Source organism: Stegodyphus dumicola, chromosome X1 (assembly GCF_044657685.1).
Source record: "Stegodyphus dumicola isolate Sdum_Otavi_A_Nest chromosome X1, ASM4465768v1".
Taxonomy (NCBI): domain Eukaryota; kingdom Metazoa; phylum Arthropoda; class Arachnida; order Araneae; family Eresidae; genus Stegodyphus; species Stegodyphus dumicola.
The window spans coordinates 216,163,911-216,182,033 of record NC_140780.1 but is presented as its reverse complement, the minus strand read 5'-3'; the positions used below and the strand labels follow the sequence as shown (position 1 = coordinate 216,182,033).

At 31.5% G+C, this 18,123-nt stretch overlaps 1 protein-coding gene across 1 annotated transcript in view; it reads left to right on the top strand.

Moving 5' to 3' along the window:
• The window catches only part of Axs (Abnormal X segregation), a 118,301-nt gene that overhangs the window by 23,183 nt on the left and 76,995 nt on the right, over positions 1–18,123 (top strand). Inside the window, exon 3 of the mRNA XM_085808460.1 lies at positions 9,291–9,426. Coding sequence (XP_085664586.1) covers positions 9,291–9,426 — 136 coding nt within the window. The remainder of the gene's footprint in view (positions 1–9,290; positions 9,427–18,123) is intronic.

Below are 18,123 nucleotides of genomic sequence, written 5' to 3'. Positions count from 1 at the left end.
GCTGCTCGGCGGGGGGAACGCAGCGGCGGGCGCGTAATGAATTGGAAGTTGATTTGTCAGCACTATCCTTATCTTCAGCGCAGATGTTTTTATTTTATTTGGCTTATAATTCCTTAGCAAATGTAGTATTTCATCTCGATATGCTCCGTCTTTGATATGATTTAAAACAAGTTTCTCGTCATTATAATTCGCTTCCGATAGCGAAGAAAAGTAACAGAGGTTATTGAAAACGAAAAAATTTCGATTGACAAATTAGTCGGTGTTCTTGACACAGCAATTATAGGACTTGAACAGCGGAACTTTGTAACTGAACAAGAAATTATGTTTGTTTAATAGAATTAAAGAGAAAGTATTATCACATGAAACGAAGCAAAACTTAAACAACTTACATTGAAAGAAATGTTTAATAAAGTAAACAAATAAATATTAAGCTTTTTCTTTTTGCAAATTTTGATACCCTTTAGATCATAATTGTTCTTTATTTCATAAATTACGGTTTCATATTTTTAATTTTAGAATCTCTGCATGCCATCTTACGAGATTTAAACTGATGATCTATAATCCGGAAAAATCGATAATCCGGAATCGCCGAAGTCCCGACGAGTCCGGATTAACGACTTTTGACTGTACTGTGAAATGATATGCTTTGCTGATTAATTTTTGTTTTGCCTTAATTATTGATGTATAAAGTCATCACACAATGCATACCAACCATTATTTTATAATAATTTTAGTAATATTTGTTCTAGAAAGTAGACAAATTAATTTTCCCATGCCCATAAAAAATTACTTGAGCTCAAATCAATGGAGAAGCCTATGTTATTCTGGGAGAGTATAGAGAGCGAAAACGCATTTTCATTTATTTATCCAAGTGAGGTAACCTGTTCGTGTATAGATCTTGACTTTTACCAACATTTTAGAAATACTTATTGGATGTAAGGTAATATTAAACTGATGTTTTTATATATCAAATGATATCAAATTATGTTAAACATCATAATTTTGTAATCTTGAAAGTAATGTATGTTAACATTCTGAATATTAAGTTTTCTGAATATTACTAAATTCTGAATATTACTAAAATGCTTATTTTGTTTCAAGCACTTAATTTTCTTTTTTATTACAAAGCAAAGCCATATGTATCACAATAACAAGTAGAGAAGTTTTTAGTTTCATGTTTCATAGCCAGTAACATTAAAAAAAAAAAAAAAAAAAAGATCGATTAAAATATAAGGCATCACAAATTGGCTCATTTGCATAGCAACCTAAAAACTCATGTTTAAACACTTTCAGGACAGATGTGTCATATATGCATCAGCCGCCAACTGAATCTCACATCCACGTGTGTCATATATGAATCACCATTTAAATTGACTCTTAGTATGGGTATACCACATATGAATTTTTAGATATAATTTTTAATTAGATCTCTTTATGCCTCTAGTTATAGCCCTTATTTTTGGTGTTATGTTTTGGAATCAAAATGGAAACATGGGCTGAAAAAAATAACAGAGCTGGCCATTAACTGTATCATTTAATGCTTCTGAATACTTATTTTTATTATTTTTTCAGTAACGGTATATATATATATATATATATGTCCTGATATTTTAAAAGTTTCATTCATTCCTTTTAGAGTTTGGATTGTGAATATTTTGTGTATCATTTAGCAAAACATTTTTCATATTTCAAATGGCAAAGAAAATATAATGGTAAAGTTTTAAAATTCTGAGAATTACTAGAGTGCTTCTCTGATAATATGCCAAAAAATTGGAGCAAAATTTGTGGAAATTTTTTTCTGAAGTGAGACAATCACAATAAATTGCTCATCACAATAAGACAGTGCATCTGATTAGCATGTCGTCCCAAGAGAGAGTTTGATAACTAAGATGCCCATCACAAAAGGGTTAAATATTCTTTCTTTCAATATTAAGGTGTGCCATAGCATATACTACATATGCTGTATGAATTGCTTAATGTCAAAACAGGCTTTTGACATTAAGCAATGATGTCAAGAGCCTTGATGACTAGACATTTCTGTTAATGGGATATTCAGTATTTATGAATCAAAGAATCAATTATGTATTGCTTTGCCTTAACTATATGCCATAACCTTCATTATATGGCTAATTATTATATGAAATGACTCATATAATAATTGACAGAAAATTAATGTTAACAGTTTATCTATATTTACAAGCAGTTTAACCTGGAGAATAAGTTGATTTGATTACATAAATTAAATTGCTATTCATAACAAAACAAAAAATTCTAGAAATAGTTAAGGGATAAACATTATTGGATGAAGACATGAATTTATAAAAAGTAGTAAAGAACAATATTTGCAGGACAACTTGAACATTGTCATTGAGATGAAACTCGCATAGAAAAGTTAGCTAGAACTTTTTCGTTTTTGGCAGAGTGCAAATAACATCTACTATCACTACTGCTATCCTGAACACTTTTTTATCCTTTCTATATTAACTATAGAAAATTTGGTTTATGCTGATGCTTTGTCACAATAATTTTTCTGTCATTCCATATTAAACGAACTTAACTTTTTTTGATACATTCTGATTATCCACCCTTTCTCCACTACTGAAAAGTCACTAATTATTATCCATTTAATTTTTTGGCTGTGCCAGAGGCAACACCAATGTTTCAGCAAACTAATGCATGAAAGACAACAGCCATTTTCAAAATGGTGGAATACTAAGAATTCCATATAGGAGCAGTCAATCAATAAAATTTGAAAAAACAAGAAACATTAATAATGAAACAATTACCTTTTTCAAGAAAATCTTTTTTTTTTTTTTTTTTATTTTTATTTATTTATTTTTTTCATTGATGTTCTCTCCATGTGTACATTGATCTATTTTTCTGTAAAAAAAAATCAGATAATACACAAACTCAGCATCATAGTGTTGTGCATCACTTAACAGATGATATGTTTTGCACAAACCTGGGTTCCTACATAAATACTTTTTCGTGATGCTGTCCCAATAAAATATTTTGGCAACATACTGCTTCATCTTTATTCGTGATCTTCCAGTGAGGTGTGGATAATCAAAAAGTACTCCTTATTTTAGAGAGGTTAGTTAATCTTCACTTTTTTAATTAGTAGTTGACTTATTGCAGTTAATAAGATTACAAAACTTTCGAATCAAAGCTTCTCAATACCACTGTGCTAAATGGTTGACATAACTTGTGTCCACATCCATGTGTTATTGAAACAGATTATGATTGTGGTGACTTCTGGATTTTTATTGAATCCAATAAAGGCCAAAGCTAAAGAATTGCTTCATAATGTAAAGAAAAGCTGAAAAATGAGCAAGTATCTCAAGATGATGACACTGTGGATTAAATAAAAAATTAGAATGAGCTTATCTTATCCACCATTAGGAAATAACTGATGATGAAATCATTGATCCAAATTTAGGGCCAGAATATTCTGATCATGGTGATGATATAAAAGATATAATGATATAAATAATGATATAAAAGAGCACTAAATGAATGCCATATGATTTGGCATTAGAGAAATTTTAGAATAAAGTTCTGTAACTTATCAGGAAATATTGGCTGGCTGTAAATTTCCAAAAGAAATTCAATTTACAACATTCTGAGATTTTAAATCAAACTACTTAAAAATACCTGCTTGGAAAATGTAAAAAATAATGTTTTTATATCACTTTATATACTTTTTATCATTATCTTCCTTGGTACTTTCCGATTATCCACACCCCTGGTTTCATCATTAAATTGTCTTATATAAAAATGCATTATTAATGGTAAAAATGTGTACTTGAGGGTCATTTAAATGTTTTATAGTAATTATGAAAAAGGTTATATTTGTGTAGACAGTTAAATATAATAAATCAAATGTTATGGTTATTGAATGTATATCATCAAAGATAACGATATTATGCAACTAGTATATCAAATTCGTTTTCTAAATGAAATTTTTAGCATTGTGAAAACTTGTGTGAAGACTATAGAGGAACAGTCCACTGACTGGAAAAAATACTTGGGACTGAGGAAGAGGGGAGATGCCTTCCCCTTTTTTCTTTATTTGAGTTTGAGCTTTAGACCAATTCCAAAGAGCATATATCTGTACTTCATCATTTTCTGATAACTCCTTTCCCCTGAAAACTTCTTGCAGCAATGTTTATTAATCTTCTGGAATGTTTGCTGCATTTTACATCATGCATTTTCTAGATTTGCAAAGAAATAAAGTAGAAGCATCCCATTATTTCCAGCCTTATATTATCTTGCTGAAAAATCATGAAGGTTCCAGTTTTTGTTCAATGAAACTGTAGATAATGGAAGATATGCGATGAAAATATAATGCCAACAACAGCTGACAGCGTGTTAGATGAAGAATTGGGAAGTAGCTCAAGAGAAGTCACTTACCTTTCTATTTAGCTGAGTTCATATGGAGATAGAGATAACATGCAGAGAACAGCTAATAGATGCGATTGTTAAATGATACATATTGGATATAAAAAATAAATAAATAGGACTGGTTTTATTAATCTGTTGACTTTCAAAACATGTTTCATTGCCAAAAATTGACAGTAAATTGATAGTGTTATGTCAGCAGGTGCTAGTTAATGTACAAGTACTTTAATTATTTTACTGTGCTTTCCTTAATTTGTTTTTATTAATTCTTCTTTTTCTGGTTTAAATTGCGTAATTTTTCTTTTAGGTTAATCAATAGTTCTGTACAGCATTACGTTTTCTAAACTTTGGTTTTATAGAAGATAAAATATTTAAAAACATTTAAGAATTATATTCTAAAAATTAGCACAAAAGGTAGCAGTTTATCTCCCTTAATGATCAGTTGTATATTTTTGATGTTACATTTTGTTGATAAAATTTTAACATTTTCAAGATGTATTGACTTTTGTGTTAACAATTTTTAAATTATGAGATTGAGGTTAAATTAGGTTATATGAATATAGCAAAGCACACAAGAACTATCTGCCTAAGGAGAGGGATGCCTACATAGAGATTTTTCTGTAGCTTGTTCACCTAGATTCTAACTTGCATCAAACTGCTTTTAACTAGCTGACAATTTGACTACTTGTGAGACCTATGGGATTTATGTACTATTAGAAGGGTTTTGGTTTTGGATTTTTTAACCCTTTCACCATCCTCTCCAGTCCGCGAAAATTTTTCCCCAGCAGCCCTTTGCATTTTGCAGCGTGTAATGTTGTTTTCTCTGTACATACATAACTTTCCATGCATAACTTTCATAGCGGATGAATGTAAATGAATATTAAGTAAAATTATAAGGAAATAAAGCATAATAGAAGAAGAAGAATATCTCTGATTATTTCTAACAGGAGGATTAATTTGGTAACATCTGATCCAGGCGATCCACTCCTCCCATTTTGTTGTAATCTCTTACAATAATTTTTTTTTTTTTTTTTAAATTCTTTTCTGTGTTTCAACTTTAATCGTAGAGTTATTATGGACTGTACTCATCAAACGTATATCCTTCTTGTCTTTCCAATTCACAACCTCATTTTTTCTCTTTTTCTGCTGAACAGACGTTGAAGATTTCTCACTGTCTTGTATCTTATGTAAAATGGCGTGAATATTCATAAAACCCGGGAGGAAATTCAATTAGAAATAGAATGCCTGATTAATACTGCCCTCTAGGAGGTATTAGAAACAAACAAAGATAAAAATTCAAACAAGTAAACATTTAGAAAGCTTTTTAAACATTTAAAAGTTTTAAAATGTAGAAGAACGCTTGAAGCGCATTACCGCCGCCCTGCAGAAGTTTCACTTGAACATGCTAGATGTGTTACGAACGACGAAGAGGTTAATGTAGCAGTTTAGGATTTATAGAATGGGACATTATTGACCCACTAGACTTATGCAGTAGGACACATTTTCTCTCTAGTCATTATATATTAGTTTTACTTTTATTAAATTTATTTTGGAATGTTTGTTTATTAAGAACAGTGCAAAAATATTTTATGTGTCTCTCATATATTTTGTGGGGTTCAACCCTTTTATCTAACAGCTAAATGTGGAGGAACCTAATGAACAGTTAAGAGAATAATTGCTTTAGTTCAGGAACAGACACATAAACTTGAGAAGGGTTAATTACCCTTTATTGCTCAAAATAAGAGTTTAACAGATGTTCCCTTTCTCAGGGCGAACAGCAAAGCCACCACTTGGGCTTGAACTTAGAATAATAAGAAATAATGCTTAACTAAAGCGTTTTAGCTGAAACTATCAAAATTCTAAGTAGTTGGCCCCTAATTATCGAATAAGCTAGCGAAGCTATCAAGGGCCTGTAATATGGCCGAGCGTAGTAACAACTTAGAGAGTCGTAGCCAAAAGGTAAACTTGCGCTAGTCAGAAACTCTGAGGCTCTCTCTCGAAGTCAGTGGAACTTCGACTTAAATACTACTCTTTTAAACATGAATCTAAAAACACATTCTGGTAGGAAATTGTAAGCTGAAAATAGGGTGGACAGGAAAGTAGCTTTAACTTAATAACTGTTAAGAACTTAGGATAAACTTTACAATTTAAAATTGAAAAATCAGAGGTCTGTACTTTCCTGCTGAGAAAATTCCTTAAATATTTATGTATTCTATTGGAACATTCATATGTAATATAGGTTACATAACTACTTGCAAGATAAGCAATGATGAACTGCATGCATTGCAAATTAATATTGCTTATTTTTTTTTTTTTTATCCTGAATATGTCAGATCTTCCTTCTGTTGGCATGTAATATCATAATTTGAAAAGAAATTGCCATTTTATAGGTCTTTCTATTCCTCAACTCCTTGCCTGGATTTTTTTTTTTTTTTTTTTTTTTTTTTTTTTCTTTCTTTCTGGTACCCAGCTTCGTGCAATAAAAGTGCAACACTTCCGTTTCATCAATAAATGACTCACTTTAACCTGACAATATATTTATTGAATAAGGATAATTTCACCAAAAGAAATCCCTATTCCAACTGTCTGTTTCTATCACTGCTCTTTAGTAATGTCCTTCCCCTCTTTCTTTTTTCTTTTTGGGTTTTCTTGAAGCTGACGTCCTGCCAGTTGACTCTGAGCAAAGAGAGGAAAATTTTGACAGACTGTAAGAAATCATTACAATTCTAATCATACAGTTATTTATTTAATTTTCTTGCTAGCCAGATTACATGAATACATTGAACAGCATACACACTTAAGTAAATACATATCTAGGTATCTTGAAATATAATACTAAGATACTAAGAATTAAAAACAATTAAGATGCTAAGTATATCAGAAAAAATGGGGGAAGGAAAAAACCATATTTAGCGGCAGTAGCATTTTATAATTATAATTAAGGAAATATCTCTGTCTCATGGTTTCTTTGGAAAATTTGGGATTTTAAAGCCAAGCCATGAGCTATTTAGGAGGATAATACATGTAATTGGAAACTTTCTATGTCATGAAAATTATACCTTTTCCATTATGTGTTTTCACAACTTAATAATCTAATAATTAATAAACATAATAACCTTCCCGTATATGTTTAGTTTCCCTTCCACTTTTGGGGCATCTATCCTTGACTTAATTACATTTTAAACATAGAAAAAGCATATTTTTTCTGAAAGTGTTATGACAGTAAAAAAATTTCAAAGCACAAAGTTGCTTTATGATGTGTAGTGTTTTCTGCAAGTTTTGTCAAACAATTCCTTTTCTCAAGAAGTCTTGAAAATAATCCAAACTAAAGATACATTTGTTTTCATATTTACCAATGTTATTTTAGACATAATATACTTTTTGTTATAAAATAAGGGATACAAAATATTATAAATTTCAGCAAATATATGCTTAAACGCAACTCATGCCATCTAGGATTCCCCACTGAAGCCGGTAGTTTTTGAACGGTAGATGAAGTCTGGTTATGAAGTTAAGAGTGCAGACAGAACTATTAAATATTATAGAAATTTCAGAAATATTCAGTAATGACTGTTTTTAGAATAAATTTGAAAGCAAATATGTGATTTACTGCCTAATAGCACAAATGCTATTCATGCTTTAAACTTATTGGGCAAATGTGAATCACAAAATAAAAGTTTTAAATTACACAGAATAAAAAAATCATGAAATAAAAATAGCATTTATACTTAAACATTATGGCAACGACATTCTAAATCACTAGTGTCAATAAGATAGGGTAAATTAAGTTTATAAGGGCTGCATCTTGTCTGCTTGGCCTTTTTTATGTGTGCTGTATTAACCTTTTAATACAAAAGCAGGTTAACCAGCCTTGCCATTAGATACATGGACATTGGCATCAGACTTTCATTGCCGTTTTTAATGTTTCCTTTATATGCACCATGTTACCCTTTTGTTAATGAATTTAAAATGAATGCGGGCCCACCGTCGGCTGAGTAGTAAAAGTCACTGAATACTTTTAGTTCTGACTTGGGTTCGATTCCAGGCAAACGGGCTGGCTGAATGGGTGTTTTCTTGGTTTTCCCCATGTGTTTACATGTATACTAGCCAGTTTCCCTGATGTCCTTACCCTTTGCCAGATAGCCTTAGTGTGCTATGCTGTAATCTCAATAAATCATGGCTTAAAATGAATCCTGCTACCAACCACATTTATCTGGAAAAAAGTAATAATCATTTGCATGTGGCCAACCAGCGGCCGAGCGGTAAAGTCGCTGAACTCTGGTAGTTCGGTCCGAGGTTTGAATCCTGCAAACGGGCTGGCTGCATGGGTGTTTTTGTGGTTTTCCCCATGTGTAACGTGTATACGAGCCAGTTTCCCTTAGAAAGTCTTCCATGAAGGCATCCCTCCCTTTAGGCAGATAGCTCTTGAGGCTTTGCCATGATCACACACACACATTTGCATGCACATTTAATGCAAAACTAATTCTACGTACAGTACTGCTTTATTATATTGCCGACAGTTTGCATTTGTGCTTCTTACATGGCAAAAAGCTTATCATTACGTGCAGGTCAATCAGTGGCTGATTGGCTAAAATGACTGAAGGCTGGTAGTTCAGCCTGGATTTTGCTTCTGATGATTGGGCTGGCATGATTTTTCGTGTTTTCCCCATGTATAGTATAAGTAAATGCATCCCTGAAGTGTTTTTTGTAATTAGTTAACATGTTTTGCATTCTGTCACTAGGATAGTTATGAGATCAGTGCATTACATCATTTGTCTTCTAAATTTTCTTTTGATGTGTTTATAATTTTTTTTTTTTTTAAATTTTAGATTTAAGCATTTATGTTTCAACTAATAAATCACTTTTCACCTTTTTACAATTGATTTTAGGGAAATATTGTTGAAATTGGTGCAAATGAGATCAGATTACTGGAAGCGGCTGAAGTTTTAGAAATTACTAAAGAGGATAAAAATGGAAATATCAGGGAGTTTATTTTTAGTAGCCTTGACTTGTTTCTCAAACCAGGTATTTAATTTTTAAGTGCTTTATATTTTATATAAGGGAGAAAATATAAACATTGCTCATTCTTTTTATTTCAGTGAGTTAATGCAAACTTTTTGCATAGCTTCTAAGGTAATTACTGTACCTGCCCCCGATAAAATCACTTCTGTTTTGAACATAATTGGGTTTATTAAGTGGCTGAGTTTAATAAATGGCATTATATGTTCTGCAAACCGAGATATCAGTTTTTAACCTTTTCAAGTACAATAATAATTCACAATTAATTTATTAAGTAATCTTAAAATACTAATAAAAATTAATGCTAAAACTAAGCTATTTATACAAATTTCATATTCATTTAAAATTTTTATAAAAATATAATTAATTTTTTGAATAAATTTTTATCTCTTACAGACAACTATTCTATTTGTGTTTGTTTCATGTTGTTCGTCTCAATTTTGTAAAATTGCTGATAGCTTTTTTGATCAGCACCTTTCAGTTCAAGAAATTTTCTTTGATTTCAAGATTTGATGGATGAAAGCACATCATCGCCTTTTTTTTTTCTGTATCACTTTTGTTGTCAGTTTCTGCTGCTCTTTAAACACATTTATCGTTAGTTTTCATGTATGTTATCTCAATATTGTTATGAACTGATACCTATTCTAAAAGTGAATCATCATATATCTGAAACCTCACTTATATCTGAAACATTAGCTATAGTTTGCAATCTCTCTAAGGCTTCTTCCACATAAAAGCCATAGTTTCAAAAACAGGTTTTTAACAGATTTTTAAGAGATTAACCCCTGCATTCGCTATAATGTGCAGGGCTTCTAGCAAAAATATAAGCTTGCTTATCTCTTTCAAAGTGCTTGCATCCTCAGAAAATTCAGTTATGTTTATCATTTACTGAACATCTTTTTTGTAATGGCATTTAAAAGCTTTTATAATACCCTAAAATTAAAGGATGAATGTTAGAATTTGTAGCTAAAGTCTTTTCACTTGACATTTTGACGTGTTACAAGTTAAGCATGCAGCAGTTTAAAAAATGTTTCTTCCAATGATCAATTCAAACTTCAAAATTTACTTTTCTAGTCAGCATAAATATTGCCCTTTGTTTGCTTAGTCCTTCTGCCACTTCATAATTAAAAGCATGACCATTTGTTTTTCCTTCTGCAGTTACCAGTTACCTGTATCAAAGAGATGATTTTGAAGGTGAAAATCTTTAAAAGATAGAATACAGAAGCTGTACTTCCACCTTCTATCAGTTGGTATTCAAAAAGGAACCCTCACTCATTTACAACATTTCTGTGAGACTGTTTTTGTTAACCTTAAGGTATGGAAATTCTGCTCCTCAAAAATCCCATATCCCATATGGGCAAAGAAATCTTAAAACAGTGTCTTGCAAGTACAGGAACTGGGGGTAGGAAAATTTCAATCAGGCCCATTTTGTTGAAGCATTGCATACCTGAATGATAAAGCCACAGTCCACACTATATTAAATGGATGAACTAAAAGCTTTGATAGGTATAAGTAAAATACTCTAGTATTAAAGAAACAGTCTTTCGCCAACCTGAGTTTAATAAATGGCAGTTTTTCTATTGTTTGCATGTATTTGTTTTGGTTCTTGGAAATTTAAATGTAATAAGTGGCTGAGTTTATTAAACAGTGCATTTAGTTTAATATAAATTTGATGTATAGTTATCTAGAAATTTTAATTTTGATTAGCTTCTTTAAATCTCACATGCCAATTCACTAAGCAGTGTTCTTACGAGTTACTCCTAGTAATCAGGTATACTTGAATGGCTAAAGTCATACAATACTGGTAGATAAATGAGTCAACAACATGTATAGATAGATGAGTCAGCAACATGTAATTTTCATTAGTTTTCCCCCATTGTAATGTAAATACTTAACAGGTTTCCTTTAAAAAAAATACCATGATGCTATCTGTCCAATGAAGAAGATCAGTTTACGTCTGAAGAAGATGAGTCTGGATATTTTTTAAATATACAATACATACATACAAGCACAAGTATAATAATCTTCTTATCTAAAAGTGTGCAGCGATTAAAAAATCAACTGCACAAGCAAATAAAATTTGTAAAATGTAACAGTATTTTGTGATGCAGTAATTTTTATGCTTTTCCAGAAATTAAAAATAGTATTTCTTAGGTGCTTAAATGGTTGATCCTCAAAATGGAAATTTAAAGTAATAAACATTTTAAGTATTTTATTTATTAATTATGGTTTGTATTATATTTGTTTTTAGTCGATATTTCTCCACACATTTATGACAGTTTATAGGAGAAGATATGTAGACTTTCTATCAGTATGATTTAACTTAATGATGCTAAAGCAAGAAGAAATTTTAAGGTTTTACCAAAGCAGCCAGAATTCAGTGAATTTCGGAAAATCATCTTGTGATAAGAAGTTCCTTTATACTGTAGATTTCTTGTCTGAAAGCAATATATGTTTCATATGATGATTAGTACTCTGTTTACGAATTTAATCCATACTACTCATGAGGTACAATGACAAAATGATCAAACTACTGATATCTTTTACAACTGCTTTATTAATTAAGTTGAATAAAAGCACAAATTATGTAGGACATTTTGAGAACAGTGAAAAATTGCAGTTTTGTATAAAGTGTAGGGCAACTGTGACTACAAACTGCTTTTGTGTAAATGCATTGTAACTAATAAGGAATCATTAATTTGAGTAAAGCATGTATAATTTGATGACTTTCAATTATTTACACTTAGATACAAGCCTTAAAGTAAAGATTGAAAATTTGATGGTACATTAAAGAAGTGTTTTTAATGAACCTTTAAGTCGGGGTTAGGTTGGGTTAGTGGATTTTCCAATGCATAATCTGAAAGGTTAAAAAAAAAACATATGAAACAAATATGTGGGCTAAACATATTGTCAGCCTATCCCATTTTGTGTAAAACTGAAATTATTTGCATGAATGAAAATTTCATGAATTGCATGAAAATGTACGAAAGTTGCGAACAATGCCCCTCATTTAGTTCAAAATGTTTAAAAAACCCAGCTGCAAAATTAGAATAAGTTGTGTGATTAAAGATATATAAATTTAACTAAATGTGATGATGCAGCACTGTTTTGAAGCTTTTTAAAATTTTAAACTGTCAAATTTAGTAAGAAACTTGTTTCTGGTAATAAAGAGTTCATAATTTGTCACTTTTTATTTATTATCCATAGCAGCTTATTTTAAATAGTATAATTTTGTTTTAGTGTAGAGAATCATCCCTATTTTTCAAACTCATCTTGAGTTGAAGGGTGGAGACATCTTTTGCAAGCAGAGTCTATAGCAGATTAACCTACAAGAAAACTTACTAATCCTGTATGCCAATAATGAAAATATTCCAAAATCTAGAATTTATACTATTTTGTAAAATAGTCCAAAAATTCAGAGATTCTATATGAAGGTATTAAGAAAGGAAATTTATCTCTGGTGTTCATCAATACCAGTGAATTTTCATATTATTCATTTATTTCCTCTGATATATGATATTACATATAAATGACACTATCATCATTTATAAATTATGTGGCCAGATTTCTACTAAATATCAAAATAATAGTATATATAGGATTTGACAGAAATACATATATTGTCTTAATTGCTGTACACTTGCTCGAAAACATTCAATACAAATGTCTGAATGCATCAGTCATTCATTAGTCAGGGTAGTCATCTTATCACTAAGCAGGGCACCTGGCATGCACCACAAGAGATAGACTGGTATTGTACCATTAAGAAAAGGGAAAAGACATATACAAATAAGCCTTACATAAAATTGGATTCACATCTCTTGGTTTTGGGCTAGTAGTCAAGCTCCCCTAATTGTGTAATGTAACGTTTGATGTTAATAAAATCATACCAAAAGCAAACAACTGCATTTTGTTTGTTGTTCTGTACATCAGAAAACAATTACAGGAGTACCATTAGGTACTCCTATAAAGCCTATAAAGTCAGTGTTTGAACATGAGTGCTTTCAAATAATGGCTTCTCTTCATTGTTGGTTTGGGATTGGCATATAAATGATATTCTTTTAAAATTATCTACTTATACTAAAAACACATTATAGTAGTAATATATAAAAAGAATGTTAAATAAAATTAGTCATAAGATACCTTACTGCATCCTACAAAACCATAACAAACTCTCTCTAGATGCCAGATACATGTTTTAACTCATTCTTTTACAATTTAAGAAAACATCAATGTTGCCAAAATATTAAAACTTAAATATTAAATTATTATTAAAACTTAAATATTAAGTTTTAATATATTAATTTAATATTAAAACTTAAATATTAAATTAATAACAAATACTTTATGAACAAATACTATCATTCACTGCACATTCTTAAAAGCAATGTTGAAAGCTGCCCATTACTTGCCATTATATATTGCTTGGAATATTGATGATGTCAGCTGTGATGTGGTCTTTCATTTTGAATTTTGTGGTGAACGTGTTTAGAAAACTTCTTGCTTTAGATACCTGTAAAAGAAATATTGGTACTTTCTGATTATCCATACCCCCCCCAAATATTCATGAAGCAAAGCAGTATATGTCATAAATAGTTATGGGGTAACTCACAATATCACCAAAAAGTATTTATGGGGCATCTGAGGTAGATCACATGTCTGTTTTGACCAGTGTACTAGGTGAAAGTTCTACAGAGCCTCAGATCGTGGTGTAAATGGAGACAACAATAGCACAAAATGTAGAATTTCATTTAAAAAATAAATGTTTCATTACTGATGTTTTTCTGCTTTTTAAATTTTATTGATTGGTTGCTCTTATGTAGAATTCGTAGCATGGTACTATTTTGAAAATGACCATTGCCTTTCTGTCATTAGCTTATCTAAAAATGAGTAGCCAGTGAGTTCGTGAGTACTCTATAAAGCCACCAATAAGTTTGTGACCTTTCGGGTTGGGTGTGGGTAATCAGAAAATTATAAAATAATGGGTATGTGTTATTTTGAGCATTAGGATTTTCAAAGAATGATATCATAAAACAATTAATCTGTATGGAAATGGCTGTCACCAAAATTCTGTGAACACATTGGCTGTGTATTTGATCAACCCATCTTAATGGAACCGTCAGTAGTCTACAGCTATATTCAGCAACCATTAGTGCCATCACCACTATCCCTGACAATATGTTACAATGAGTAGTGGACAGCTTTGAGTGCTGCTTGGAAGAATACTTAGTGCCGCTGGGCTATTAGTTGTCAAAAGTATCATTCAAATAATGATAAATGTCATTTCTGTAACTGCTGTTTGACTTTGAAAGCAATAAATAAAAAGCAGTTATTTTTTTAATGGCAGTACTTCCCAACTGATGAGCTTTCGGTGTGGCATACTAGTCTGCCACACAAAACTTGACCCCCAAAATCCTGATTATGGTGTGATGGTATCAGAGGGCTAGGCTACCAGGTAGTTGCCTTTTAGCTTTATTATGCTTCTTCAGATATGCATATATATTGGCAGTTTATCAGAATGCCATAGCTCCCAATCCCCCCTTTCTCACATTTTGCGAGTTCACCAGTAGTTGAATGGCTAACACTGGTAGTTCAACCTAGGTTCATATCTTGGTAAATGGTCTAACTGAACTTGGATATGATCTAGTTCCTCTTAAAACTTCATCTATGAAAGCATCCCTTCCTCTGAGGGTATCTAGTGAGTTATTTGTGAATGGAAATGTTTTTGGTACAAATTAGATCATACTAGAAGTACCCAATGCCAGTTAAGTTAGATTGACAGTAATGTATTATTTTATTCATAACATCATTTGAATACACGTTATAAGGAATATGATGATTTATTGTAATTCATAAAAAATGCCATGGAAACAAAGTAATATTCAATACATGTACCACAACTGACTACATAATCATAGAATCATATGGTATACATACTCATATGCTATATGGAATTGCCATTTGGGTCATCAAAAATAAGAACAAATACATCATTATTTTGAGCAAAATGAATTATTCTGAGTGATATAGAACCCACATAAAAATTTCTATAGAAAAGTAAACTAATTCTCTCTTATTATATCAGCAACAATGGCTGCGTGCCATTGTTGCTGATATATCACTGTTGCCAATGTTGCTGATACCAGCACTGTTGCAACTCAAAAAAATGAGTGCGAAAATTTGAGTTTTAAGAGTTTTTAATTAATATCGCCTGGAAAAAAGTGGGTGTTGACCTTTTCCAGGACCCAGAAAAGAACTATAGAGAGTTTGGTGATGATAGCTATAGTAGTGACTGAGTTATTAGCAAAAAAACACAGACTTTCTTCTTTGTATATAAAAGTGAAAGGACAATCCATTTACTTGAAGAGAAGTTGGAGGAAACTGAAAATAAGGCAAGTGAAATTGTAAAATTTATGGCTTATTGCTTTTCTGATGTTTAAATAAAGAGAAAATATTAACAGTAATATTTTAAATCAGTTTAACTCTGAACATGAAAGGAAAACATTATATGAAATATTTTAAATAACTTCTGTTTATAACCATTTTTAGAGTGCCTAAACTGTTTAGAAAGTGATGACAAAAGAAAACATAGAATTCTTCCTCTTCAGAATTATTCACCATTTTTCAAAAAATATTCATTTGAAAGCAATTTTTGGTATATCAGAATCACTTACAAAACTGCATATTGTTACGGAATGTCTAGCTGCAGTAAGATAGCTTCCTCACAAAGCGGGTTTAGAGTTGCTAGAAAATGGCAAGGAAAGGCAGGGTTGCCATATTTGACGAGAAACCTCCCATTTGGCAACAAAATTGGCAATATACCGTAGACGGATGGAGAACCTTCTAGAACGAATTCTTACCGGTTTGGACCAAAATTTTCTCGAAGGCAGCCCAGAAGCTCTGTAAACCTTGCTTGCATGCAGAGTCAATTAATAGTAGTGAGTGAGTCAGTTAAGACAAAGTGAGAATTTAACCTAGTCAGTCAGTCAGTGTCTCATCAGAGTCTCTTAGTCGATCGCGAGTCTATTTGAGTTGATCGTCGACAGTATCGCAAGTTGGTGCATTGTTGAGGCTATCGAGTGCATCGTGATTTGTAGCATTGACAGTATGTAGAATTCCGAGAATGACCGAACCAAATCGGGATCTGTACTCTGGTGCTTTGCCGTGAAGCTGTCTGCGCCGTTATAGCCTGATAGTCTCAAGATTGTGTTGCTGATTGTTTCAACGCATTTGTTGTAGTTTTTCAATGCCTGTAAACTTGTTTAGGAGCTGTCCTGAAAAATATCGGCTAATAAATTGTGTTTTGATACTTCATCAAGTGTTGTCGTCAATCGCTCCAAATCCATGAAGCCGTACCAAAATGTAACAATAATAATGTAGTCGTTTTAACACCATAGAAGATTCATTAGCTTTCCTCCCTCATGCTGTGCAAGCATACTTCTAGTACTAATAATATACTTTATGGCTTAAAATTGCAATTGTATTTAAATTAATTTGTCATACTTTTAGAGTTAGTAAATTTTGTCTCGTATTGTTTTAAATGCATTGATTTATAATTTTGTAAATACTTTATTATACCTTTTCAAAAATTCATAATATTGTTCCTAATTAAGCACATAACATTTCATTGCATGTATAGCCACATACTAGTCAATAAGCAGAACTGCTAAATTATATTTATTTTACTTCCGCTAATTAATGCAGCTACTTCAATATTTAATGCTTTATTTAGCAATATTTAGCTACTTAAGGAATTTGGAATTATAGTGTGAAATTTTTCTTGTGTATACAAAACTTTATTGGGATTTAATAAGTAGGTAGATAATATGAACTGGATGTGTGCAGAAAGAATCTCCGTCACCCAGGTATCTCAAATCTACTATGATAATGTAATGGCAAGACAGTCGAAAGAAAAACATATTGAGAATATTTAATGGCAGATATGTGTATTTTATGAGCTGAAATGTATATGTTCATATGTAAATATGTTCTTTATGTTCTGGCCTATGTTTAATAGCATGTTTCATGTCATTTGAAGTACAATTATAATTCATTAGAGAACGTTAATTACTTGATGTACTAAAGAATTACGCTATTTTTAAAACTAGCTATGCTTGATGTTAGACGCTCCTTCTAACTAGTATTAGAACATTAACTGTGCTTTTTAAGAAATGAGATCAATTAATTTTCATTAACCCCTTCTCGCCGACTGTCACGTATACGTGCCAGCAACGAACACACTTACCTACCGGCTGACACGCAGGCGTGCCAGAGCATTTTTGTGTTTACTACCAACTGTCACGTATTTGTGCCAGTACCCTGGAACGTTTTCCAAACTATAATTTCTGCCACAAGATGGCACTGTATGTCCATATGGTTTCAGATGCATGTACATTAGACCTTCTACTCGAAATGAGAGAAGCATGACTCACATACACGTGTTTTTGATTATATAAACAAACGGGGAACTAAATCTTTCCGAATGGCGTGATTTATGACGTCTATTTAAATCGCACTTTATTCGCACGTGGTAGTTTTTTATTGTAAGTAGAAGTTTTATATGTGCTAAAGCGTTGAGTATTTCAGTTTACAGTTCAGTTTTTAGAAAATAATTAGATCTTGTTAGACGTGAATTCTTTCTGTTTTTACCGTTTCAATGTCGAAGCATCGAAAATGTTTAACAGAGCATGAAATAGCAGAAAT